Raw genomic sequence first — 27899 nt, 5'->3', positions numbered from 1 at the left:
TTACATAGTTGTACATTCATCACCTAAATCAATCCCTGACACCTTCATTAGCACACACACAAAAATAACAAGAATAATAATTAGAGTGAAAAAGAGCAATTGAAGTAAAAAAGAACACTGGGTACCTTTGTCTGTTTGTTTCCTTCCCCTACCTTTCTACACATCCATCCATAAACTAGACAAAGTGGTGTTTGGTCCTTATGGCTTTCCCAATCCCATTGTCACCCCTCATAAGCTACATTTTTATACAACTGTCTTCGAGATTCATGGGTTCTGGGTTGTAGTTTGATAGTTTCAGGTATCCACCACCAGCTACCCCAATTCTTTAGAACCTAAAAAGGGTTGTCTAAAGTGTGCATAAGAGTGCCCACCAGAGTGACCTCTCGGCTCCTTTTGGAATCTCTCTGCCACTGAAGCTTATTTCATTTCCTTTCACATCCCCCTTTTGGTCAAGAAGATGTTCTCCGTCCCACGGTGCCAGGTCTACATTCCTCCCTGGGAGTCATATTCCACGTTGCCAGGGAGATTCACTTCCCTGGGTGTCTGATCCCACGTAGGGGGGAGGGCAGTGATTTCACCTTTCAAGTTGGCTTAGCCAGAGAGAGAGGGCCACATCTGAGCAACAAAGAGGCATTCAGGAGGAGACTCTTAGGCACAAATACAGGGAGGCCTAGCCTCTCCTTTGCAGCAACCGTCTTCCCAAGGGTAAAACTTATGGTAGAGGGCTCAACCCATCAAACCACCAGTCCCCTATGTCTGTGGTCATGTTAGCAACCATGGAGGTGGGGTAGGCGAGTACCCCTGCATTCTCCACAGGCTCCTCAAGGGGGCACTACATCTTTTTTTTTTTTTTTTTTCCCCTTGTTTGTCTTTTTTCTTTTTTTTTTTTTTTTTTTTTTTTTAACTTTCCCTTCTTTTTTCAAATCACCTGTATGAAAAGAAAAGTTAAAAAGAAAACAAACATACAATAAAAGAGCATTTCAAAGAGACCATAGCAAGGGAGTAAGAAAAAGACAACTAACCTAAGATAACTGCTTAACTTCCAACATGTTCCTACTTTACCCCAAGAAAGTTACATAATATAGCAACATTTCAGTGAACTTGTTCCTACTACAACCATCAGAAATTAACAGACCATAGTCATTTCTGGGCATCCCCAGAACGTTAAATAGCTTATCTGTTCTTCCTGGATTATTGTTCCCCCTTCCTTAATTGCTCTCTACTGCTAGTTCCCCTACATTCTACATGATAAACCATTTGTTTTACATTTTTCAAAGTTTCACATTAGTGGTAGCATATAATATTTCTCTTTTTGTGCCTGGCTTATTTCGCTCAGCATTATGTCTTCAAGGTTCATCCATGTTGTCATATGTTTCACCAGATCGTTCCTTCTTACTGCCGCGTAGTATTCCATCGTGTGTATATACCACATTTTATTTATCCACTCATCTGTTGAAGGACATTTGGGTTGTTTCCATCTCTTGGCAATTGTGAATAATGCTGCTATGAACATTGGCGTGCAGATATCTGTTCGTGTCACTGCTTTCCGATCTTCCGGGTATATACCGAGGAGTGCAATCGCTGGATCGAATGGTAGCTCTATATCTAGTTTTCTAAGGAACTGCCAGACTGACTTCCAGAGTGGCTGAACCATTATACAGTCCCACCAACAATGAATAAGAGTTCCAATTTCTCCACATCCCCTCCAGCATTTGTAGTTTCCTGTTTGTTTAATGGCAGCCATTCTAACCGGTGTTAGATGGTATCTCATTGTGGTCTTAATTTGCATCTCTCTAATAGCTAGTGAAGCTGAACATTTTTTCATGTGTTTCTTGGTCATTTGTATTTCCTCTTCAGAGAACTGTCTTTTCATATCTTTTGCCCATTTTATAATTGGGCTGTCTGTACTATTGTCATTGAGTTGTAGGATTTCTTTGTATATGCAAGATATCAGTCTTTTGTCAGATACATGGTTTCCAAAAATTTTTTCCCATTGAGTTGGCTGCCTCTTTACCTTTTTGAGAAATTCCTTTGAGGTGCAGAAACTTCTAAGCTTGAGGAGTTCCCATTTATCTATTTTCTCTTTTGTTGCTTGTGCTTTGGGTGTAAAGTCTAGGAAGTGGCCTCCTAATACAAGGTCTTGAAGATGTTTTCCTACATTATCTTCTAGGAGTTTTATGGTACTTTCTTTTATATTGAGATCTTTGGTCCATTTTGAGTTAATTTTTGTGTAGGGGTGAGGTAGGGGTCCTCTTTCATTCTTTTGGATATGGATATCCAACTCTCCCAGCCCCATTTGTTGAAAAGACCATTATGGCTCAGTTCGGTGACTTTGGGGGCCTTATCAAAGATCAGTCGGCCATAGATCTGAGGGTCTATCTCTGAATTCTCAATTCGATTCCATTGATCTATATGTCTATCTTTGTGCCAGTACCATGCTGTCTTGGCAACTGTGGCTTTATAATAAGCTTCAAAGTCAGGGAGTGTAAGTCCTCCCACTTCGTTTTTCTTTTTTAGAGTGTCTTTAGCAATTCGAGGCATCTTCCCTTTCCAAATAAATTTGATAACTAGCTTTTCCAAGTCTGCAAAGTAGGTTGTTGGAATTTTGATTGGGATTGCATTGAATCTGTAGATGAGTTTGGGTAGAATTGACATCTTAATGACATTTAGCCTTCCTATCCATGAACATGGAATATTTTTCCATCTTTTAAGGTCCCCTTCTATTTCTTTTAGTAGAGTTATGTAGTTTTCTTTGTATAGGTCTTTTACATCTTTGGTTAAGTTGATTCCTAGGTACTTGATTTTTTTAGTTGCTATTGAAAATGGTATCTTTTTCTTGAGTGTCTCTTCAGTTTGTTCATTTCTAGCATATAGAAACATTACTGACTTATGTGCATTAATCTTGTATCCCGCTACTTTGCTAAATTTGTTTATTAGCTCTAGTAGGTGTATCGTTGATTTCTCAGGGTTTTCTAGATATAAGATCATATCATCTGCAAACAATGACAGTTTTACTTCTTCTTTTCCAATTTGGATGCCTTTTATTTCTTTGTCTTGCCGGATTGCCCTGGCTAGCACTTCCAGCACAATGTTGAATAACAGTGGTGACAGCGGGCATCCTTGTCTTGTTCCTGATCTTAGAGGGAAGGCTTTCAGTCTCTCACCATTGAGTACTATGCTGGCTGTGGGTTTTTCATATATGCTCTTTATCATGTTGAGGAAGTTTCCTTCAATTCCTACCTTTTGAAGTGTTTTTATCAAAAACGGATGTTGGATTTTGTCAAATGCTTTTTCAGCATCTATTGAGATGATCAATTGATTTTTCCCTTTCGAGTTTTTAATGTGTTGTAATACATTGATTGTTTTTCTGATGTTGAACCATCCTTGCATGCCTGGAATGAACCCCACTTGGTCATGGTGTATGATTTTTTTAATGTGTCTTTGGATTCGATTTGCAAGTATTTTGTTGAGGATTTTTGCATCTATATTCATTAGGGAGATTGGCCGGTAGTTTTCCTTTTTTGTAGCATCTTTGCCTGGTTTTGGTATTAGATTGATGTTAGCTTCATAAAATGAGTTAGGTAGTGTTCCATTTTTTTCAATGTTTTGAAAGAGTTTGAGTAAGATTGGTGTCAGTTCTTTCTGGAAAGTTTGGTAGAATTCCCCTGTGAAGCCATCTGGCCCTGGGCATTTATTTGTGGGAAGATTTTTGATGACTGATTGGATCTCTTTGCTTGTGATGGGTTGGTTGAGGTCTTCTATTTCTTCTCTGGTCAGTCTAGGTTGTTCATATGTTTCCAGGAAATTGTCCATTTCTTCTACATTATCCAGTTTGTTGCCATACAGTTGTTCATAATATCCTCTTATAATTTTTTTAATTTCTTCAGGATCTGCAGTTATGTCACCTTTTTCATTCATTATTTTGTTTATATGGGTCTTCTCTCTTTTTGATTTTGTCAGTCTAGCTAGGGGCTTGTCAATCTTGTTGATCTTCTCAAAGAACCAACTTTTGGTGATATTTATCCTTTCTATTGTTTTTTTGTTCTCTATGTCATTTATTTCTGCTTTAATCCTTGTTATTTCTTTTCTTCTACTTGGTTTAGGATTGGTTTGCTGTTCATTTTCTAGCTTCTTCAGTTGATCCATTAGTTCTTTGATTTGGCTCTTTCTTCCTTTTTAATATATGCGTTTAGTGCTATAAATTTCCCCCTTAGCACTGCTTTTGCTGCATCCCATAGGTTTTGGTATGTTGTGTTCTCATTTTCATTCGTCTCTATATATTTAGCAATTTCTCTTGCTATTTCTTCTTTAACCCACTGATTGTTTAGGAGTGTGTTGTTTAACCTCCAGGTATTTGTGAATTTTCTAAGTCTCTGATGGTTATTGACTTCTAATTGTATTCCATTGTGGTCAGAGAATGTGCTTTGAATAATTTCAATCTTTTTAAATTTATTGAGGCTTGTTTTATGTCCCAGCATATGATCTATTCTGGAGAAAGTTCCGTGAGCACTAGAAAAGTATGTGTATCCTGGTGATTTGGGATGTAATGTCCTGTAGATGTCTGTTAAATCTAATTCATTTATCAGATTGTTTAGGTTTTCAATTTCCTTATTGGTCTTCTGTCTGGTTGATCTATCTATAGGAGAGAGTGATGTGTTGAAGTCTCCCACAATTATTGTGGAAACATCAATTGCTTCCTTTAGTTTTGCCAATGTTTCTCTCATGTATTTTGTGGCACCTTGATTGGGTGCATAGACATTTACGATTGTTATTTCTTCTTGCTGAATTGCCCCTTTTATTAGTATGTAGTGGCCTTCTTTGTCTCTCAAAACATCCCTGCATTTGAAGTCTATTTTATCTGAGATTAATATTGCTACACCTGCTTTCTTTCGGCTGTAGCTTGCATGAAATATATTTTTCCATCCTTTCACTTTCAATTTCTTTGTGTCCCTGTGCCTAAGATGAGTCTCTTGTATGCAACATATTGATGGTTCATTTTTTTCATCTGTTCTGTGAATCTATATCTTTTAATTGGGGAGTTTAATCCATTTACATTCAACGTTATAACCATGAAGGTATTTCTTGAATCAGTCATCTTCTCCTTTGGATTATGTTTGTCATATATATTTTTTCCCTCTCTCTATTAATATCCTTCAATGTACCCATACTGAATCTCTTTAGTACTGAACCTTTCTCCATGTCTCTCTCTCCTTTCTTTGTTTCTCTGTCCGTAGGGCTCCCTTTGGTATCTTCAGTAGGGCAGGTCTCTTGTTAGCAAATTCTCTCAGCATTTGTTTGTCTGTGAAAAATTAAAGTTCTCCCTCAAATTTGAAGGAGAGCTTTGCTGGATAATGTATTCTTGGTTGGAAATTCTTCTCACTCAGCATTTTAAATATGTCATGCCACTGCCTTCTCACCTCCAAGGTGGCTGCTGAGTAGTCACTACTTAGTCTTATGTTGTTTCCTTTATATGTGGTGAATTGCTTTTCTCTTGCTGCTTTCAGAACTTGCTCTTTCTCTTTCGTATTTGACAGTGTGATCAGAATATGACTCGGAATGGGTTTATTTGGATTTATTCTATTTGGAGTTCGCTGGGCATTTATGATTTGTGTATTTATGTTGTTTAGGAGATTTGGGAAGTTTTCCCCAACAATTTCTTTGAATACTCTTCATAGATCTTTACCTTTCTCTTCCCCTTCTGGAACACCAATAAGTCTTATATTTGGACATTTTATATCATCTATCATATCCCTGAGGTCCATTTCAATTTTTTCAATTTTTTTCCCCATTCTTTCTTTTGTGCTTTCATTTTCCATTCTGTCATCTCCCAGGTCACTGATTCGTTGTTCAACTTCCTCTGGTCTTGTACTATGAGTATCCAGACTGTTTTTAATTTGATCAACAGTTTCTTTAATTTCCATAAGATCACCTATTTTTTTATTTAGTCTTGCAGTGTCTTCTTTATGCTCTTCTAAGGTCTTCCTGATGGCCTTTATATCCTGTGCCATGGTCTCGTCATTCATCTTTAGTTCTTTGATTAGTTGCTCTAGGTACTGTGTCTCCTCTGATCTTTTGATTTGGGTGCTTGGGCTTGGGTTATCCATATCGTCTGATTTTTTCATATGCTTTAAAATTTTCTGTTGCTTTTGGACTCTTGGCATTTGCTTAACTTGATAGGGTTCTTTTAGGATTTGTAGACCAATTGAAATCCTTATCTCTAATTAGTCAGATATACAGCTTCGTGGAGTACACTTTAACTAACCAGCAGGTGGCGTCCACGAGCCACCTGTTCCCCTCAAGCCTGTTCTCCCCCACTTTGTCTTTGTGGTGAGTGGGGGAGTGAGTCTTGTGGGGTCCAATTGGTGTATCAAGCTTGCGTGTGTAGTTGGTGTTGCCCGCCCTGTATATGGGGCATGTCTGGGCAGTCACGGACTGGGGGGGCGGCTCTAACAATCAAATCTCCCTGGTGCTCCTGGAGTTTTAAAGCTGCTGCAATAGTCTAATCCTTCCATTCAGTCCTACCACAGTTTGTCTCTGCTGCTGACCCACAAGTCCTTGGTATTGGTGTTTGGCCCCTGAGACTTGCGAGTGGGTCCCTATTTCAGGCCGTGCACCACCAGGTCCTCTGTTGAGGGATGACTGTGCTATGTCACAGGTGAGTGCCATCTCCCCAGGGTGGTTCTGGGCTGCAGGGCTGTGTAGGGAGGCTCCCAGTCTACTGAAATGATGGCTGAATGGGGCTTGTTAATTCACACTGCTTCATCTTCCCAACTCTGGGACAACCAGCTGAGGGTGCAGGGAAAGCAAATGTCCACGCCCAATTTTGTGGTGTGTGTGTGTTATTGGAGGCACTTCTGTCGCACTGGGTTGTCTGGGGCAGCTCTGGGCTATGGGTCCGGTGATGGGCAGGAGTGTTCCCTGTCCACCAGGATGGTGGCTGTGAGAGGACACCCCCCTTTTCCTGGGAAGTTGTGGTGTTTAGTGAATTTTCTCAGCTACTGGATTATTGCCTTTTGTCTCAGAGCTCTCTTAGTTCTGCTCTTGTCTTGATCTACCCAAATGGCAAGTCTTTGAGGCTTTCTGTATTGGGCTTCTTAGAGTAATTGTTTTAGAAAAAGAAAAAAAGATTAAAAAAAAAAAGGGCCCTCCTCACAGATCTAATGGGTTATTGAAATGCTAAGAGAGAAAGCAATTAGGGCCATTAAGGAAAGGTCCACAGGGCAGAGAGATCAGTTTTTCTTCGGGATTTGCATATGAGCCTCAGGGCCTGAGCTTTGCCCTTCCCTTTTCTATGTTCACCAGAACTCCAAAAACCCTCTGCTTTTATTTTTGGATTTTTCTTGATGTTTTTTGCTATGCCTATCTCCTCTCTGCTGGGCTGGCTGCTACCAGATTCTCCATTGTCTGGTCTCAGTCTATCTATGATTGGAGTTTGGATCAGTAGAATGAGTTTCCGATAAGAGCCACCACTGCAGTTCTCCCTTCTCCTTCCCGGAGCTGACAGCCCCTCCTCCCAGGGTACTGAGCCTGGCAGGGAGGGGTGTGGGTCCCCTGGCCGCAAAAACTCACAGATTTCACTGATCTCAGCAGTTCCACATTTTCATGAGTGTTGTATGAAGTATGCCCAAAGTAAAATTGCTCTGTGGTGTCCAGTCCACGCAGTTCCTGGCTTTCTACCTACTTCCCTGGAGGAGTAACTCTCATACTAGTTTTTAAGGACAGGGCACAAGTGGCAAGTCCAGGCTACTCTGTATGTCATTTTCCTGCCAACATTTTCTCTTTCACATCCAAATCATCCAACCTCACCCAAGAGCCTGGCCTTTATGTACAGAGAAAAACTGGGACCAGGAAAGGGAGTATGGGGTGACCAGAAAACAAAACAAAACAAAACAGTGCAAATGACGCAGACCTTGGTTTGCTATGTCAGTGCAGCCACTTACTTATGTTATCACCAGATGCCTTTTTTTTTTTTTTTTAATGTTTTCATCTCAATTTCTTCATTTATGCATTGGAGGTACAAATGATTTAAAATAAATTTAGGAGATAAATTACAGGTCATCAAACACTATATTTGGTTAGCAAAGAAGGCATATAGTCTCCTTTTAAGGCAAGCTTTACACATGGGATAAATTCTCTTCTGGAGGGTTTATAGCAGTTCTCCCCAACTTCTTCATGAGAGAATAGCTGATGGAATAAGAGGAGAGAGCTCACGCCCGTGCTGTCTGGGCACAGTGTGGAGGAGCCTGCTTCAGGCTAGAAGACATACTTTCAAGTTTCCTCTTTGATCGTAAAAAGTTATAATTTTTTTGTTCTGTTTGTTAGAATGTAAATTTAGCATTCCTAATCAGTTAACTTATCTGATTTACTGCTTTCTATACTACTATGTAAAACTGACACTCCAAAACCCTCCCCACACTTTTATGAAGGCTCTTTTCCCCCTGGCGTGATGCTACCTTGCCTTGGCATGTGCATACTATTGGGGCCTAATAGAGGAAAAATAGATAACTGTATACAAAAACAGGAATTCTGGTCTTGCAACACAAAAAATTTACAAAAATTTTTCCATTACAGAAATAAAGTAACTAACTTTCTGGAAAAGGGCAAGTTAAAGCTTTTGGTTAAACTGTAATTGAGCGTATCTGGAATCTCGGGCTTCACTCTTCAGAATCTGGTGACCGGATAAGATCATCAATTCCCAAGTGACCCCCAAGTGTGAGATTCAAGGAGCGGAAACACTGTTTTGCCCTGGATGGCTCCTGATGTCACACTCTGGTTGGGGAAAGGATTCAAGTATCACTTTGGCTTTGCATGTGACCTTTGTATATGTCCTGATATTGTTATTTCTGAGTCAAATTGAGGTATCCAGAAGTGTTTCGATCCTTTCTGGGCTGGTTTGAGTCTATTCTGTCCCCCACAAAAGACATGTTCTTTTTTTTTTTTTTTTTTTTTTTTTTTTTTTTTTTTTTTTTTAAATCATCATTTTATTGAGATATATTCACATACCACGCAGTCATACAAAACAAATTGTACTTTCGATTGTTTACAGTACCATTACATAGTTGTACATTCATCACCTAAATCAATCCCTGACACCTTCATTAGCACACACACAAAAATAACAAGAATAATAATTAGAGTGAAAAAGAGCAATTGAAGTAAAAAAGAACACTGGGTACCTTTGTCTGTTTGTTTCCTTCCCCTACCTTTCTACACATCCATCCATAAACTAGACAAAGTGGTGTTTGGTCCTTATGGCTTTCCCAATCCCATTGTCACCCCTCATAAGCTACATTTTTATACAACTGTCTTCGAGATTCATGGGTTCTGGGTTGTAGTTTGATAGTTTCAGGTATCCACCACCAGCTACCCCAATTCTTTAGAACCTAAAAAGGGTTGTCTAAAGTGTGCATAAGAGTGCCCACCAGAGTGACCTCTCGGCTCCTTTTGGAATCTCTCTGCCACTGAAGCTTATTTCATTTCCTTTCACATCCCCCTTTTGGTCAAGAAGATGTTCTCCGTCCCACGGTGCCAGGTCTACATTCCTCCCTGGGAGTCATATTCCACGTTGCCAGGGAGATTCACTTCCCTGGGTGTCTGATCCCACGTAGGGGGGAGGGCAGTGATTTCACCTTTCAAGTTGGCTTAGCCAGAGAGAGAGGGCCACATCTGAGCAACAAAGAGGCATTCAGGAGGAGACTCTTAGGCACAAATACAGGGAGGCCTAGCCTCTCCTTTGCAGCAACCGTCTTCCCAAGGGTAAAACTTATGGTAGAGGGCTCAACCCATCAAACCACCAGTCCCCTATGTCTGTGGTCATGTTAGCAACCATGGTGGTGGGGTAGGCGAATACCCCTGCATTCTCCACAGGCTCCTCAAGGGGGCAATAAATCTTTTTTTTTTTTTTTTTTCCCCTTTTTTGTCTTTTTTTCTTTTTTTTTTTTTTTTTTTTTTTTTTTAACTTTCCCTTCTTTTTTCAAATCACCTGTATGAAAAGAAAAGTTAAAAAGAAAACAAACATACAATAAAAGAGCATTTCAAAGAGACCATAGCAAGGGAGTAAGAAAAAGACAACTAACCTAAGATAACTGCTTAACTTCCAACATGTTCCTACTTTACCCCAAGAAAGTTACATAATATAGCAACATTTCAGTGAACTTGTTCCTACTACAACCATCAGAAATTAACAGACCATAGTCATTTCTGGGCATCCCCAGAACGTTAAATAGCTTATCTGTTCTTCCTGGATTATTGTTCCCCCTTCCTTAATTGCTCTCTACTGCTAGTTCCCCTACATTCTACATGATAAACCATTTGTTTTACATTTTTCAAAGTTCACATTAGTGGTAGCATATAATATTTCTCTTTTTGTGCCTGGCTTATTTCGCTCAGCATTATGTCTTCAAGGTTCATCCATGTTGTCATATGTTTCACCAGATCGTTCCTTCTTACTGCCGCGTAGTATTCCATCGTGTGTATATACCACATTTTATTTATCCACTCATCTGTTGAAGGACATTTGGGTTGTTTCCATCTCTTGGCAATTGTGAATAATGCTGCTATGAACATTGGCGTGCAGATATCTGTTCGTGTCACTGCTTTCCGATCTTCCGGGTATATACCGAGGAGTGCAATCGCTGGATCGAATGGTAGCTCTATATCTAGTTTTCTAAGGAACTGCCAGACTGACTTCCAGAGTGGCTGAACCATTATACAGTCCCACCAACAATGAATAAGAGTTCCAATTTCTCCACATCCCCTCCAGCATTTGTAGTTTCCTGTTTGTTTAATGGCAGCCATTCTAACCGGTGTTAGATGGTATCTCATTGTGGTCTTAATTTGCATCTCTCTAATAGCTAGTGAAGCTGAACATTTTTTCATGTGTTTCTTGGTCATTTGTATTTCCTCTTCAGAGAACTGTCTTTTCATATCTTTTGCCCATTTTATAATTGGGCTGTCTGTACTATTGTCATTGAGTTGTAGGATTTCTTTGTATATGCAAGATATCAGTCTTTTGTCAGATACATGGTTTCCAAAAATTTTTTTCCCATTGAGTTGGCTGCCTCTTTACCTTTTTGAGAAATTCCTTTGAGGTGCAGAAACTTCTAAGCTTGAGGAGTTCCCATTTATCTATTTTCTCTTTTGTTGCTTGTGCTTTGGGTGTAAAGTCTAGGAAGTGGCCTCCTAATACAAGGTCTTGAAGATGTTTTCCTACATTATCTTCTAGGAGTTTTATGGTACTTTCTTTTATATTGAGATCTTTGGTCCATTTTGAGTTAATTTTTGTGTAGGGGGTGAGGTAGGGGTCCTCTTTCATTCTTTTGGATATGGATATCCAACTCTCCCAGCCCCATTTGTTGAAAAGACCATTATGGCTCAGTTCGGTGACTTTGGGGGCCTTATCAAAGATCAGTCGGCCATAGATCTGAGGGTCTATCTCTGAATTCTCAATTCGATTCCATTGATCTATATGTCTATCTTTGTGCCAGTACCATGCTGTCTTGGCAACTGTGGCTTTATAATAAGCTTCAAAGTCAGGGAGTGTAAGTCCTCCCACTTCGTTTTTCTTTTTTAGAGTGTCTTTAGCAATTCGAGGCATCTTCCCTTTCCAAATAAATTTGATAACTAGCTTTTCCAAGTCTGCAAAGTAGGTTGTTGGAATTTTGATTGGGATTGCATTGAATCTGTAGATGAGTTTGGGTAGAATTGACATCTTAATGACATTTAGCCTTCCTATCCATGAACATGGAATATTTTTCCATCTTTTAAGGTCCCCTTCTATTTCTTTTAGTAGAGTTATGTAGTTTTCTTTGTATAGGTCTTTTACATCTTTGGTTAAGTTGATTCCTAGGTACTTGATTTTTTTAGTTGCTATAGAAAATGGTATCTTTTTCTTGAGTGTCTCTTCAGTTTGTTCATTTCTAGCATATAGAAACATTACTGACTTATGTGCATTAATCTTGTATCCCGCTACTTTGCTAAATTTGTTTATTAGCTCTAGTAGGTGTATCGTTGATTTCTCAGGGTTTTCTAGATATAAGATCATATCATCTGCAAACAATGACAGTTTTACTTCTTCTTTTCCAATTTGGATGCCTTTTATTTCTTTGTCTTGCCGGATTGCCCTGGCTAGCACTTCCAGCACAATGTTGAATAACAGTGGTGACAGCGGGCATCCTTGTCTTGTTCCTGATCTTAGAGGGAAGGCTTTCAGTCTCTCACCATTGAGTACTATGCTGGCTGTGGGTTTTTCATATATGCTCTTTATCATGTTGAGGAAGTTTCCTTCAATTCCTACCTTTTGAAGTGTTTTTATCAAAAACGGATGTTGGATTTTGTCAAATGCTTTTTCAGCATCTATTGAGATGATCAATTGATTTTTCCCTTTCGAGTTTTTAATGTGTTGTAATACATTGATTGTTTTTCTGATGTTGAACCATCCTTGCATGCCTGGAATGAACCCCACTTGGTCATGGTGTATGATTTTTTTAATGTGTCTTTGGATTCGATTTGCAAGTATTTTGTTGAGGATTTTTGCATCTATATTCATTAGGGAGATTGGCCGGTAGTTTTCCTTTTTTGTAGCATCTTTGCCTGGTTTTGGTATTAGATTGATGTTAGCTTCATAAAATGAGTTAGGTAGTGTTCCATTTTTTTCAATGTTTTGAAAGAGTTTGAGTAAGATTGGTGTCAGTTCTTTCTGGAAAGTTTGGTAGAATTCCCCTGTGAAGCCATCTGGCCCTGGGCATTTATTTGTGGGAAGATTTTTGATGACTGATTGGATCTCTTTGCTTGTGATGGGTTGGTTGAGGTCTTCTATTTCTTCTCTGGTCAGTCTAGGTTGTTCATATGTTTCCAGGAAATTGTCCATTTCTTCTACATTATCCAGTTTGTTGCCATACAGTTGTTCATAATATCCTCTTATAATTTTTTTAATTTCTTCAGGATCTGCAGTTATGTCACCTTTTTCATTCATTATTTTGTTTATATGGGTCTTCTCTCTTTTTGATTTTGTCAGTCTAGCTAGGGGCTTGTCAATCTTGTTGATCTTCTCAAAGAACCAACTTTTGGTGATATTTATCCTTTCTATTGTTTTTTTGTTCTCTATGTCATTTATTTCTGCTTTAATCCTTGTTATTTCTTTTCTTCTACTTGGTTTAGGATTGGTTTGCTGTTCATTTTCTAGCTTCTTCAGTTGATCCATTAGTTCTTTGATTTTGGCTCTTTCTTCCTTTTTAATATATGCGTTTAGTGCTATAAATTTCCCCCTTAGCACTGCTTTTGCTGCATCCCATAGGTTTTGGTATGTTGTGTTCTCATTTTCATTCGTCTCTATATATTTAGCAATTTCTCTTGCTATTTCTTCTTTAACCCACTGATTGTTTAGGAGTGTGTTGTTTAACCTCCAGGTATTTGTGAATTTTCTAAGTCTCTGATGGTTATTGACTTCTAATTGTATTCCATTGTGGTCAGAGAATGTGCTTTGAATAATTTCAATCTTTTTAAATTTATTGAGGCTTGTTTTATGTCCCAGCATATGATCTATTCTGGAGAAAGTTCCGTGAGCACTAGAAAAGTATGTGTATCCTGGTGATTTGGGATGTAATGTCCTGTAGATGTCTGTTAAATCTAATTCATTTATCAGATTGTTTAGGTTTTCAATTTCCTTATTGGTCTTCTGTCTGGTTGATCTATCTATAGGAGAGAGTGATGTGTTGAAGTCTCCCACAATTATTGTGGAAACATCAATTGCTTCCTTTAGTTTTGCCAATGTTTCTCTCATGTATTTTGTGGCACCTTGATTGGGTGCATAGACATTTACGATTGTTATTTCTTCTTGCTGAATTGCCCCTTTTATTAGTATGTAGTGGCCTTCTTTGTCTCTCAAAACATCCCTGCATTTGAAGTCTATTTTATCTGAGATTAATATTGCTACACCTGCTTTCTTTTGGCTGTAGCTTGCATGAAATATTTTTTTCCATCCTTTCACTTTCAGTTTCTTTGTGTCCCTGTGTCTAAGATGAGTCTCTTGTATGCAACATATTGATGGTTCATTTTTTTTGATCCATTCTGCGAATCTATATCTTTTAATTGGGGAGTTTAATCCATTTACATTCAACGTTAAAACCGTGAAGGCATTTCTTGAATCGGCCATCTTATCCTTTGGATTATGTTTGCCATATTTTTCCCTCTCTCTATTAATATCCTTTATTGTACCCATACCGAATCTCTTTAGTACTGAACCTTTCTCCAAGTCTCTCTGTCCTGTCTTTGTTTCTCTGTCTGTAGGGCTCCCTTTAGTATCTCCAGTAGGGCAGGTCTCTTGTTAGCAAATTCTCTCAGCATTTCTTTGTCTGTGAAAAATTTAAGCTCTCCCTCAAATTTGAAGGAGAGCTTTGCTGGATAAAGTATTCTTGGCTGGAAATTCCTCTCTCTCAGAATTTTAAATATATCGTGCCATTGCCTTCTCGCCTCCATGGTGGCTGCTGAGTAGTCACTACTTAGTCTTATGCTGTTTCCTTTGTATGTGGTGAATTGCTTTTCTCTTGCTGCTTTCAGAACTTGCTCCTTCTCTTCTATGTTTGACAGTGTGATCAGTATATGTCTCGGAGTGGGTTTTTTTGGATTTATTCTATTTGGAGTTCGCTGAGCATTTATGATTTGTGTATTTATGTTGTTTAGAAGATTTGGGAAGTTTTCCCCAACAATTTCTTTGAATACTCTTCCTAGACCTTTACCCTTTTCTTCCCCTTCTGGGACACCAATGAGTCTTATATTCGGACGTTTCATATTATCTATCATATCCCTGAGGTCCATTTCGAGTTTTTCAATTTTTTTCCCCATTCTTTCTTTTATGCTTTCATTTTCCATTCTGTCATCTTCCAGGTCACTGATTCGTTGTTCAACTTCCTCTAGTCTTGTACTATGAGTGTCCAGAATCTTTTTAATTTGGTCAACAGTTTCTTTAATTTCCATAAGATCATCCATTTTTTTATTTAGTCTTGCAATGTCTTCTTTATGCTCTTCTAGGGTCTTCTTGATTTCCTTCATATCCCGTACTAGGGTCTCATTGTTCATCTTTAGTTCTTTGAGTAGCTGCTCTAGGTGTGTCTCTTCTGGTCTTTTGATTTGGGTGCTTGGGCTTGGGTTATCCATATCGTCTGGTTTTTTCATATGCTTTATAATTTTCTGTTGTTTTTGGCCTCGTGGCATTTGCTGTCCTTGATAGGGTTCTTTTAGGGTTTGTAGACCAGTTGAAGTCCTTATCTCTAATTTATCAGATCTACAGCTTCGTGGAGTACACTTTCTCTAACTAACCAGCAGGTGGCGTCCACGAGCCACCTGTTCTCCACAAGCCAGATCTCCCCTGCTTAGCCTTTTTGGTGAGTGGGGGAGTGAGTCTTGTGGGGCCCAATTGGTGTCCCAAGCTTGCGTGTGTAGTTGGTGTTGCCTGCCCTGTATGTGGGGCGTGTTTCTGGGCAGTCGGGGAGGGGGGGTGGCCCTAACAATCAAATCTCCCTGATGATCCTAGAGTTTTAAAGCTACTGCAATAGTCTAATCCTTCAGTTCAGTCCTGCCACAGTTTGTCTCTGCCACTGACCCACAAGTCTTTGGTATTGGCGTATGGCTCCTGAGACTTGCAAGTGGGCCCCTCTTCCAGGCTGTGCACCCCGGGTCCTCTGTTGAGGGATGACTGTGCTATGTCACAGGTGAGTGCCGTCCCCCCAGGGCAGTTCTGGGCTGCTGGGCTGTGTTGGGAGGCTCCCAGTCTGCTCAAATGATGGCTGAATGGGGCTCTGTTAATTCACACTGCTCCCCCTTCCCAGCTCTGGGACATTCAGCTGAGGTTGCAGGGAAGGCTAATGTCCACGCCCAGTTTTGTGGTGTGTGCCTGTTATTTGAAGCACTTCCGTCACACTGGGTTGTCTGGGGCAGCTCTGGGCTATGGGGCTGGCGATGGGCAGGAGTGTTTCCTGTCCACCAGGATGGTGGCTGTGAGCGGACACCCCCCTTTTCTTGGGAAGTTGTGTTGTTTAGTGAATTTTCTCAGCCACTGGATTATTGCCTTTTGTCTCAGAGCTCTCTTATTTCTGCTCTTGACTTGACGTGCCCAAATTTCAATTCTTTGAAGCTTTCTGTATTGAGCTTCTTAGAGTAATTGTTTTAGAAAAAGCAAAAAGGATTTAAAAAAAAAAAAAAAAAAAAAAAACGGCCCTCCTCAGAGATCTAATGGGTTATTGAAATGCTAATAGACAAAGCAACCAGGGCCATTAAGGAAAGGTGCCCTGGGCAGAGAGATCAGCCTTGCTTTGGGATTTGCATATGCGCCTCAAGGCCTGATCTCCGCCCTTCCCCTTTCTGTGTTCACCAGAACTCCAAAAATCCTCTGCTTTTACTTTGGAGCTTCTCGTGTTGTTTTCCTTCTATGCCCGTCTCCTCTCTGCTGGGCTGGCTGCTCTCAGAGTCTCTGGTGTCTGGCCTCAGTCTATCTATGGTTGGAGTTTGAATCAGTAGAATGAGTTTCCGATGAGAGCAGCCACTGCAATTCTCCCTTCTCCTTCCTGGAGCTGACAGCCCCTCCTCCCCCGGGACTGAGCCTGGCAGGGAGGGGCGCGGGTCCCCTGGCCGCAAAAACTTACAGATTTCGCTGATCTCAGCAGTTCCACGTTTTCATGAGTGTTGTATGAAGTATGCCCAAAGACAGATTGCTCTGTGGTGTCCAGTCCACGCAGTTCCTGGCTTTTTACCTACTTTCCTGGAGGAGTAACTAAAACATACAGCTCACCAGTCTGCCATCTTGCCCCGCCTCCGCAGACATGTTCTTTTAATCCAACCTTGTGGGTGCAGACTTATTGTGGGTGGGATCTTTTGATTAGATTGTTTCCATAGACATGTGACCCACCCGACTGTGGGTGAGACCTTTCCATTAGATTATTTCCATGGAGATGTGACCCTGCCCATTCAAGGTGGGTCTTGATTAAGTTTATTGGAGTCCTTAAGAGAGCTCAGGGACACAGGACTTGCCCTTATGAAGCTCATTACTGCAAAAGAGAGGCTAAACCTGCTTATAATTGTGCCTAAGAGTCTCCCCCTGAGTACCTCGTTGTTGCTCAGATGCGGCCCTCTCTCTCTCTAGCTAAGCCAACTAGGCGAGTGAACTCACTGCCCTCCCTCTTACATGGGATCTGACACCCAAGGGTGTAAATCTCCCTGGCAACAAGGGATATGACTCCTGGGGATGAATCTGGATCTGGAATCATGGGATTGAGAACATCTTGACCAAAAGTGGGATGCGAAATGAAACGAAATGAAGTTTCAGTGGCTGAGAGATTCCAAAAGGGACCCAAGAGGTCACTCTGGTGGGCATTGTTATGCACTATATAGATAACCCTTTTTAGGTTTTAATGCATTGGAATAGCTAGAAGTAAATACCTGAAACTATCAAACTGCAACCCAGTAGCCTTGATGCTTGAAGATGATTATATAGCAATGTAGCTTACAAGGGGTGACAGTGTGATTGTGAAAGCCTTGTGGATCACACTCCCTTTATCTAGTGTATGGATGGATGAGTAGAAAAATGGGGACAAAAACTAAATGAAAAATAGGGTAGGAGGTGGGGGATGATTTGGGTGTTCTTTTTTACTTTTTTTTTTAGTTTTTATTTTCAATTTTTCTGGTACAAGGAAAATGTTCAAAAATTGATTGGGGTGATGAATGCACAACTATATGATGGTACTGTGAACAGCTGTACACTTTGGATGATTTTATGGTATGTGAATATATCTTAATAAAATTGAATAAAAAAAAGAGAGAGAGAGAGCCCAGGGAGAGAGAGAGAGGGAGCTCAGAGTCGACCCAGACCCAAGTACTTGGAGATGCATGCAGAAAGATGCTTGGAGAAGCAGAAAGGAATATGTTTGGAGATGCAGAAAGAAAGACATTTGGAGATGCTAAACTAAGAGACGAAGCCCAGAGTTTGCCCTGGAGAAGCTAAGAGAGGACACCCCAGATGCTTAGAGAGAAATACCTTGGGAGAAAGAGAGAGAGGCTAAGAGAAGAGAGAGAAGCCCAGAGACCTTTTGGAGAAAGCCATTTTGAAACCAGAACCCAGGAGCAAAGGACCAGCAGATGCCAGCCATGTGCCTTCCCAGCTGACAGAGATGTGTTCCAGGGACCATTGGCCTTTCTTCAGTGAAGGTATCCTCTTGTTGATAACTTAGTTTGGACACTTCTATGGCCTTAGAACTTTGAATCTGTAACCTAATAAATCCCATTTATAAAATCCAATCCATTTCTAGTATTTTGCATTTTGGCAGCCTTAGTAAACGGAACACTTTCTAATGTAATTTCTATGGGGAATACTTAATGATACAGAAAATCTGCTTTCAAGGACTGCCCTTCAGTCTTGATTCACATTTTTGCTATTTGTTCAACTCATTATGTTTTCATTCATAAACCTAAGATTACCAACTAATTACCTTGAATATGTGAAGGTCAACTCGCTACTGTGGATAAGGAGAGTAGATAGTGAAACTTTAGGTCTTGGGTTCATATAAAGTCTCAGCATGTTCTGGCTCTGAAAATATTTCACCTACTTCTTTAAGAGAGATACGGAAATATTTGGTAGTGAATGTAAACTCATGGACACAAGTCATACACCTGAATTAAATTTTAGATCTAAAAACTGACAATGAATAGCATGCCTAACATTTTTTCTCTACATATTATAACCACAGTATGTGATCTGAAGAGTATTACTGAGAACCTCATCTTTTATTTCTGCATCAGACAGGAGACAGGAGCAAAAGCAAGTACTTTCTCTACCTGTATGATCTATTTATAAACTGTGAACAAGGACTAACCCTCACTTTTCCTGTTCTTTAGAACCAGTCAGAGCCTTGTGGATACCTACTTCAATTCCAGGATTTTATAAGGAAACTGAAGGCCAAAGAGATTATGCTATTCTCCTGAGGTCAAAAAGTTAGCTTAGTGGCATTGGGCTCCTTGGATTTAAGATGCTACGAACATTCTAAGTATTATTATTAAAAAGGGAGACAGAAAAGCTATCTCTAGTAGTACAAGAGTATATCTTTGTAAATCACAAAAGTAAATAACATTTTTAATTTGGATTAATATGATAAGGGGTACACAGGGAAGATATTTATAGATAAATTAGCACTATCCTCAGATTTTAATCTGTTATTAATCTATTAATCTATTATGGGGTTACTTATGTCTAATTTGACTAATGATATTTGATTAAATACACATACAGAAATCAACAAAATAATAGTAAAACATAGATGCCAAAGAATTTCACTTTCAAGCACCTAATTAATAATGGCTTTTGACTTAACTTGAGGAAGAGATAATATGTCAAAATCAAAAGCAAAGGAATTAATTAAGCACAAATTCAAAAGGCAATTATCTATACATTAATAAAGAAATGACTGATATTATGAATAGTGAATGAAAAAATAATTGCCAAGGCCAATTCTGTACTAAAGCTTCTATACAGAAAAAGTTTTACATTGCTCTCTCACAACCAAACATACAAATGAGAAATATTCTAACTTGCTAATAATAATTTTAAAATATTTAAGAAAATTATATAAATTTCTTTTATCAAATGGACAAAGAGTAAAAATATAATTATATTCAATGCTAGAAAAAATGCAGAGGAGGAAGCACTTCCAAACATGGGCAATCACAATCTAAAATGTTGTAATGTTTCTAGGAAGACATTTGGCAATATATATCAAGAACCTTAAAAATTTCCAGTACCATTGTCTTTGCATTCCCACTTCTATGACTCTATTCTTAGATTTAAAGCATATAGATTTCTGTATACAGATATGCATTTCAGACCTATTTAACAAATTTAAAGCAAATTTAAAACAAAATTAAAAATAATCTAAATTTTCAACAATAAGGAAATGGTTAAATAAAGCAGAGCATTCCCATGGGATAGAATCTTAAGCATGTATTAATCATTTTTGTTTTCACGGACTGTTTCATTACAGGATAAATCAATCATGATGCCATATTAAATAGATAAAGCCAGATACAGAACTATGTGTGTGTGTATATATATATATAAAACACACATATATATCTATACACAAATACACACAATATGATCCCATTTGACAAATATCACACATATTCACACCATACATATATTCAAATATTCAGACATAATCAAGATAGTAGAAAGAATTAAACCAATATATTACTAACAGTGAGGGTAAAGATAATTTCCAACATTTAAAAAAATAATTTATGGTGCATGAATTACTTCTAAATAAAAAAAATAAATCGTATGTGGGGGTAGGGAACAAACTAACAACGATCTCCGAAGTACAAAGTACAGTTCTGAAGGGTCACGTGCAAGCTCTCGTGGCATCTCTACATACAAATTCACCAAAGAAAGAAGATTCCTTTACTCTATCCTACATATAGGGTGTTCCTTCTTCTGCCTTATACAAGAAGGGACCATAATCGATCAAGTCATTGGTTATATACACACATTTAAATCTAATAGAATATAGTAGCTTCTATTTTTAAAATCTCCCCAAAACAATAATATGAAAAAATGTTATTGTAACAGATAAAATTATTTTTCCAACAATTATCTCTCTGTGTTTCTGGGAGGCTCCTTTTCTTAGAAAGACGTGAGTAATTAATATAAAGGTGACAACTTAGCAGCAGGAAATATGGAAGGCAATGCTCACAGCAAGATAATATGATCACCGCTTTTTCGTGTCATCTTTATCAACTTTACTGGACAGTTTTAAAACTCTGGCTGGGGGAGCTGCATTCTGACTTATAGAAATATGTTTGAATTCTTTTGGAAAACAGAGAAGTGATTTCAATATCATACAGTCTGCAAAGCAGGTGAGCCCTCATTTTTCAGCAATTTCTAATTCCTTTTCTGAAAATCCAAAAGTATCATCGTAGCTGTTCCTCTTGCATGTTGAAAGCATTGGCTGTACACAATCATTCACCCTGCCAGGGGAGGTGGAAATGCTGCATTTATCAGCAGTATCGCTGTTACTGTAGTGACTAGACATTCAGCAAAAAGGCAAATGTCTAATTTTTATTCCATTCTGGGAACCAGCTCTGTTCAAAAGACATTATTAAGGTTTTAGGTTTCCATTAATCAAAACTTTTACTTAAATATTTTAAAGAATTGTAAGTATCACATCTAGGATATCTGCTCATCACGAAATCACATACAGTAACTTTCAAAGGCCATCAACTATTATCCCAAAGGCCAAGGACATATAACACAAAATGAACAGGGTATGGAGCTGTCTTTCCTTAAAACTCTAGAAGAAAGATTCTTTGACTTTATTTATTAATTCATTTTGGCACTTCATCAAAAATTTCTTTCTGGTATAAAAGCAAAGACTCCTCTGTTAAAATTCAAGCTCTTAGCCAACCTCAGAGAATAAGCAATAAGGCTAATTTCTTTCAGTCTGTTCATTTGAATATTGTAGAATATGGAATTCTACTCCCAACCTTCTACTCTGAAGATTAAACAGACTTAGAGTTTCTTGTACTTTGTCTTTTCCTTCTAAACTGTAATTCAAATCTAGTCATTTTCCCTTTTTTTTTTTTTAACAAACCGTCTCCACATTTTCCATCTTTCATTCTGTTCACTGGAATTGTAAATAACCAGACCCAAAACAAGCTAGATGATTTCACTTGGTGGATACAAACATATATGATACCCCACTATCAATACAGACAAGAATTTGAAAGAACTGAATTGATATGAAAAGGCATTTCTAAACTAAAATGTTGTGGTCTGTAAATTTTCATTCCATCTTTAATTTTGACATCATTTTCATTTTATTTTAGAACTCAGTGATATCAAAACATGAGCTTGCATTTTAAAATCAACCAATTTTGCACTGTTAGATATGACTTCTCACTTATCCTAGGACCCTCTCTGACTATTAACTAAACAAAGCATTTGACATTTTAAACTGTTTTATCACATTAAAAGAGATCCAAATGGGGACATCATCAAAATAAACCAGACATTTTTAGGTAGGAGAAATTGCTGGGGAAGGTTCCAGAGGGAGAAGAGTGTTGGAAAAGTAAGAGGTTGAGTGACAATTTTTTCAGATCCTTACCTGATGTCTGTACATGTTATGCAACTGATGCCTCGACTATTTGTTGTGATCAGGTTCAAAGCTACTGATGTCTCCCTGTCAGAGGTTGGATGCGCTCTGCATTTAAAGAAAAATTCCTGAAAGAAAGAAGGAGAAAAAGATCACATGTGTGAAATTACAGCTGAACATTTTTCTCTAAACATTTCCACAGTAAACAATCACTTCCGGCAAGTAAAGAAATCAGTCATTAGGTGTGAGTTAGGAATGAATCAGCACCAAATCTTTCGAGCGAGGCCGATATCCTTGTGATTGAAAAACGAATCTCTTTTTCAGAAGGGTCCTGTGTCTGTGCTCACTCATTCCTTCTTTTCATCTTTAAGAAAGGGGCTGGGGAACACTCTACCTTTAGTTTAGCAACATTCCTCTGTAATAAGACAGTCTAGTAGAATAACAGAGTGTGGAGGCAGGAGGAAACCTAAAATAGTCTCTCACAAATGAGGAAAGGGAGATGCTGAGCCATGAAATAATTTGCCCGAAGTCAAACAGTCAGAGGTGAAGCCAAGGAGTGACCCAAGCTCCTTAAGGAAAATCCCAGGGCTTTTCTATGGTTTCATGATATACTCAAGTCATTTAGCAACAAGAATGTAGTGCCAAGTAAGGAACCTTGCAAACCTACTGTCAATAAGCGTGCATGTGTGTTTGAACCTGTTGAAGACAGGGAGCTTATGGCTCTCCCCAGCCTCACCGACAGCCTTGCTCCCTTTTCTGCCTTGCCTAAAGACCCCAGCATTCCCTGGAGATGCTTCCCTGGTGAAACAAATTTCGGATGGTTTATCTCTATGTCATTACTCAGCTGCACGCCATCTCCTCCTCCTCCTGCCATGCAGCTGGGAGTCTTTTTCCAATCCCCATCTTACAAGTCACCTTTAACTTTAGCTTTTCATGTAGGTCACATTCTTTTGATTAATTATGTTTCCCCCTTCTCAACCAAAATTGTATTTTCACTTAGTCTTAATGTCTTCCTTCTATTACATCCATATTTGTTCACACACTCTTTCTTCTCGTCCATTCACCAAGGTGTATGGCCAATAATTGCTCTGCTTTTTGTCAGGAGTCTCTGTATCTTCCACAATAAGACCACAAGTGAAGCTAAATTTTCTGCTACTGCAAAAATCCTTTACAAACATATCACTGGATGGTAGAAGTTCCCCTGCACACTGCACACACTCAGCCCTCACTCTATTTCTCTATAACCTCTTGGAATGCAGAGTATTTTCCCTATAAACACTTGACCTGGCATTGGCACACCTTTTATGTAAAGGGCCAGGTATTAAATACTTTTGGTTTTATAGGCCATATGATATCTGTGGCAACTCCTCAACTCTGCCTCTGTAGCCTGAAAGTAGCAATAAGCTATATGCAAATTAATGGGTGTGGCTGTGTTCCAATAAAACTTTATTTACAAAAACAGGTGGCAAGTCCAGCTGGATCTGCTGGCAACAGTCTGTCCACCCTTGTACTAGACCATGAGATATTTGTGCAAACGCCTTATTTATATTTGTATTCCAATAGTTCCTGGGGTAGGATAGACATTAAATTTTCTTATGTCAACATCAATATATTTATTTAACTAATGTTACTGATGTCCACTTATATATTTGACATCACCACCCTTAATTTGTTCCTTTGGTATTTGTAACTGACCTAACCCCATTCTCCTCTGACACTGACACACAGTGAGATATATCAGTGGGTCTCAAACATGAGTATCAGAACCACTGTGGGGTTGTGTGGGGTAGGGGGTTGTTAAACAAGAGATTTCTGGCCCCAGCCCCAGAGTGGTTTCTAATTCAGCAATGCTGAGATGGTGCCCAGGATGTGGATTTCTAACGAGTCACCAGGTGAAGTTCTTACAGCAGGTCTGGAGGCCACACCTTTGAGAACCATAAAGTTACACCAACATAACAATAAACTCTATTATTATTATTATTTTCTCTCAAAATACTACAGCCAAGGCAGAAATTGCTTACTGCACCTGAAATAAATGCCACAGCCCTGGTAAACTCTGCCTCTTCCCAAAAATGTGGAGTGTGTCTTCTTGCAGAGAAGTGTCCCAAAGTTGGGTGTTAAGAACCCAGGTTAACAGACAAGTATAGGAAGAATGTTCTTTCATGAGTTATAACAGATGCACAGCACTATTACAAGGTGCTAATAACAGGGTAGTATATGGGGAAAATGCACCCAATGTAAGCTATGGACTATACTTAACAGTATTAGTTCAACATTCTTTCATCATTTGTAACAAAGGTCCCACGCAAATGCAAAGTGTCAACAACAGGGGATATATGAGAATTTTATATTTATTACATGATTTTTTCTGTAATTAAAAAAAAAGAGAACCTATGCTTTTCTTAACTACCAGCCACTTACCAATCCCAGATGGTATAACTGCTGGTTAGCAACAGTAATCTAGGCCTCATTGACCTCCTGAGTCTATCCCACCTGGACAAGGGGAATATTAGCAGACCCACCTCCCAGCACCAACCCCACGGATGAGGGTTTATACACAGTCTTGCTGCAAAGGATGGGGCTGTGCGGTGTGTGTGACCAGAGCCAAGGCCCACATATGTTTATGGAGAAATGCCCATGGGCCCTGCTCCTTCCCCACAGTGGATGGGAATCGTGCTGTTTGTTTGTTCATTTTTGTTTTATTTTGTTTTGTTTTAACATAGAACATCATCCTTTTCACTCAGCCTTTTGAAATGCCATAAACCCTTCAAAGGCCAGTTTAAGTGTATTGAGGAAAGATTTTAAACAATTCCTGATCACCAAAATAAAAAGGTTGGAGGACATTACTGACTCTCACGAAATGTGTTGAGCTACCTGTGACTGCATTTTGCAGACATGAAAAAAAATCCTCATTCATAACCAAGCAATTCCTCAAAAATAGCTAAGTTGGCTGCACTACTGAGAAGATATTTCATATAGAACTAAAGAGATAGTATTTATATTTTTTCTTAGCTTGCAGAAAGCTACTGGTTGACATTCAGTGAAGACATCATAGACTATTCTAACACCAGATAAAATTCAACCAGATAAAAGCCAAAATCCTTTTTAGTACATGTGTGTGTGTGGTGGTGGGGTTAGATGATGATACAAGAGATTGGTTACAGGAAAATTCCCATAAAAATTAAATTACTAACTCTGCATGTTAAATAAGTGCATCTCATGAGTGAATTTCATTGCTTTCTCCACCAATTTTTATGAGGAGGTGCTTCTATAGCACTAGAGTAATTGCCAAGAACTGTTTAGTGTCCGAGACTATAACCTACCTGCAAACTAATCAGTAAATCAGCCACAGAATTGGGGATGCTGTCAGGAGACAGGAGATGCCTGGGTCCAAGATGCAGAACTTTATAATCCCAGAACCGGCAGAAGCACCAGTGCGGTGATCCTGTCGGCTGCCCGGGCACCCCAAGTCCCACGGGGACCACAGGAAGGGGCCAAGGTGGATGTCGTCTCTGCGGTGAGTTAGCATCACGGCCAAGGAACCCTGAGCTTGGGGCACACAGATCTTTTATGAGCTGTAAGCAAATCTGCCTTTTGGTCTGCAGGGAGACACTGTCTTTATTGTACTGAACAGTAAGCAAATCTACCTTTTCCTAGTGAGAGAGAGGTTACCTCTATCTTCCAGGGCTGTTTGCTTTACAAACTTACTGCAAAAGCTAGTCCAGAGCAAAACAGTAATTAGTGCCTCTCTCACAACATATGCAGAAAAACTAGAGATAATCATAGAGTCTGGATATTAATAATAAAGCCATAATAATAATAATAAAATAATGATAATGCTGCCTTTTCTTACAGACTAATTAACAGAGCCATCTGGTTATTTCCTGTCCTATAACAATCAATGGGCTATGATTTCCAAAGGCTTCTCTGATATTTCTAGTCTGCATTTAAAACAAACAAACAATGAAATAAATCAAAATAAAAATTAGAAGAGCTTTTACAAAATTTATTCCTTGGGGAATCTCAGATAGATTGCTTACATAGGATGTGATCTCAGTACAACTATTTGATTCCTTTTGAGTAACTGTTTGTAAATTCTGGTTTTCTGTGTTTTTTTTCTCTGTAATGTTCAGGTTAAACAACAGCAACAAAAAAACAAGGAAGCCAAAGCCAGGGAACGGCTCTAGCTTCAGTCCCAGCAGCTTGGTCAGAAAACTAACAAACACTCTGGAGTCCAGTCATCTGGGGCTACAGGCACCCCAATTCCAAGTGTCACCAGGAAGCAACTCAGGGATCCCAAGTGCCGCAGCTACGCCCCGGGGCCAGGTTGCTTTGGGCAGGTTATTCCAGTCCCAGCGGGTGTCGGAGTGACCAGCGGAGCTGATTCTAGGTCACTCGGGAAACACCCCCTGTGGGTGCAGCAGGGAAGATGCCCTCATTCAGGAGGGACGATTGACACCTGTCAATTCCAGCGCAGGCCAGGACAGAGTCCTCAACAGTGTTAACCAGAGCCTGGAAGGGCCCCACTCCACGTTTAGAAGAGCCAGCTCACAGGTGACTCAGTTACACCAAAGAGGAAAGCAGATCCTTTAGATGTAAACTACATGAACTCTCCGCCTGGAATAACCAGGAGCTGTAGCTCCCACTGGCCGGCACATTACATTTCCACCCATTTTTCACCTCTGGGAGGCCTTGATTAGCTGTGGAACTAAAATGTATGACTTACACAGGCCAGTTTTTCTTTCTTCCTTTAACAATTAAAATTAAAAAAAAAACTGGAGAAACCTCAGAAAAAATACTAAAAATAAAATGTGCTAAAATTTTATTTATTTGTGACACGGTAAAATGTTTCTGTAACTGTTTTCCACCTTATTAGCACTAAATAAAAAAACCAAGAAAGTCACATTAAGTTCTCAGAAATGTACTCACGTTTGTGCTGTTTCTACAGACAAGGCTGTGATACTTTTGTTATGCTGCTACAGAGTTCTTATATTTAATAATTCACCTGCCTTCTCATTCCACATCACAGAGGCTTGACCCTCTAACCAAGTTAACTCATAAAAAGCAAAGGAATGATAAGGTGAAAGGCCAGGGGATATTTTCATTCAATTGTCCGTGGGATTCCTGAAAAGCCATCTGCTTCCTCCCTGGATTCCACTATGTCACTATACTCATGACCCACAATCAGTGTCACCCCCAAAGGGAAAATAATAGTAAAAACTGTGAAAATCTATAAGAAAACCAGCAAAACATGAAAATTAGAATAATACCCAAAATCCAATGAATCTGTATAAAAATGCAAGGCATTCGAAGCTAATTAGTAACTGCAAAGATGAATTGATGTGCTCTAAATTGTTGTAACAATTATAATTTAAAAATTTTATTATAAAAATAGCTCAGAAGGGTAGCAACAGAAAAGATGAAATTTAACAAAACTCAATCTCTATAATTTTCTTTTTCTTAGTTCCTTGTGTATTAGCATAGCTAGAAGGAAAGAACTGAAATAGTGGAACTGTAACCCATAACATTCTTTGAAATTTGCTCTATAGCTACTCATTAAATAATTTGAAAGTTACCACTTTTTTGTATATATATTTCACAATAAGGAAATAACTGATACTATGCTACTGTAACTCATAATATTTTTGGAAATTTCCTGTGTAACTACTTGTTAAATCATACTTGAAAGTTAAAAAAATATATAAATAAAGCTCAGAACTACCATCTTAAAAATCCTGCATGTCCCAATCACAACAGAGTCAAACTGGA

General features: G+C 39.0%; 1 protein-coding gene across 4 annotated transcripts in view; it reads right to left on the bottom strand.

Annotated features, from left to right (window-relative positions):
• PRKN (parkin RBR E3 ubiquitin protein ligase) overlaps window positions 1–27899 on the bottom strand; it is a 1621201-nt gene that overhangs the window by 761073 nt on the left and 832229 nt on the right. For all 4 annotated transcript variants that reach the window (XM_037817596.1, XM_037817593.1, XM_037817594.1 and 1 more), the window contains exon 6: window positions 22143–22258. In XM_037817596.1, the coding sequence (XP_037673524.1) occupies window positions 22143–22258 (116 nt within the window). The remainder of the gene's footprint in view (window positions 1–22142; window positions 22259–27899) is intronic.

The sequence above is a fragment of the Choloepus didactylus genome, chromosome 24 (genome assembly GCF_015220235.1).
Source record: "Choloepus didactylus isolate mChoDid1 chromosome 24, mChoDid1.pri, whole genome shotgun sequence".
Lineage (NCBI taxonomy): Eukaryota > Metazoa > Chordata > Mammalia > Pilosa > Megalonychidae > Choloepus > Choloepus didactylus.
This window is presented reverse-complemented; position numbering and strand designations above follow the sequence as displayed.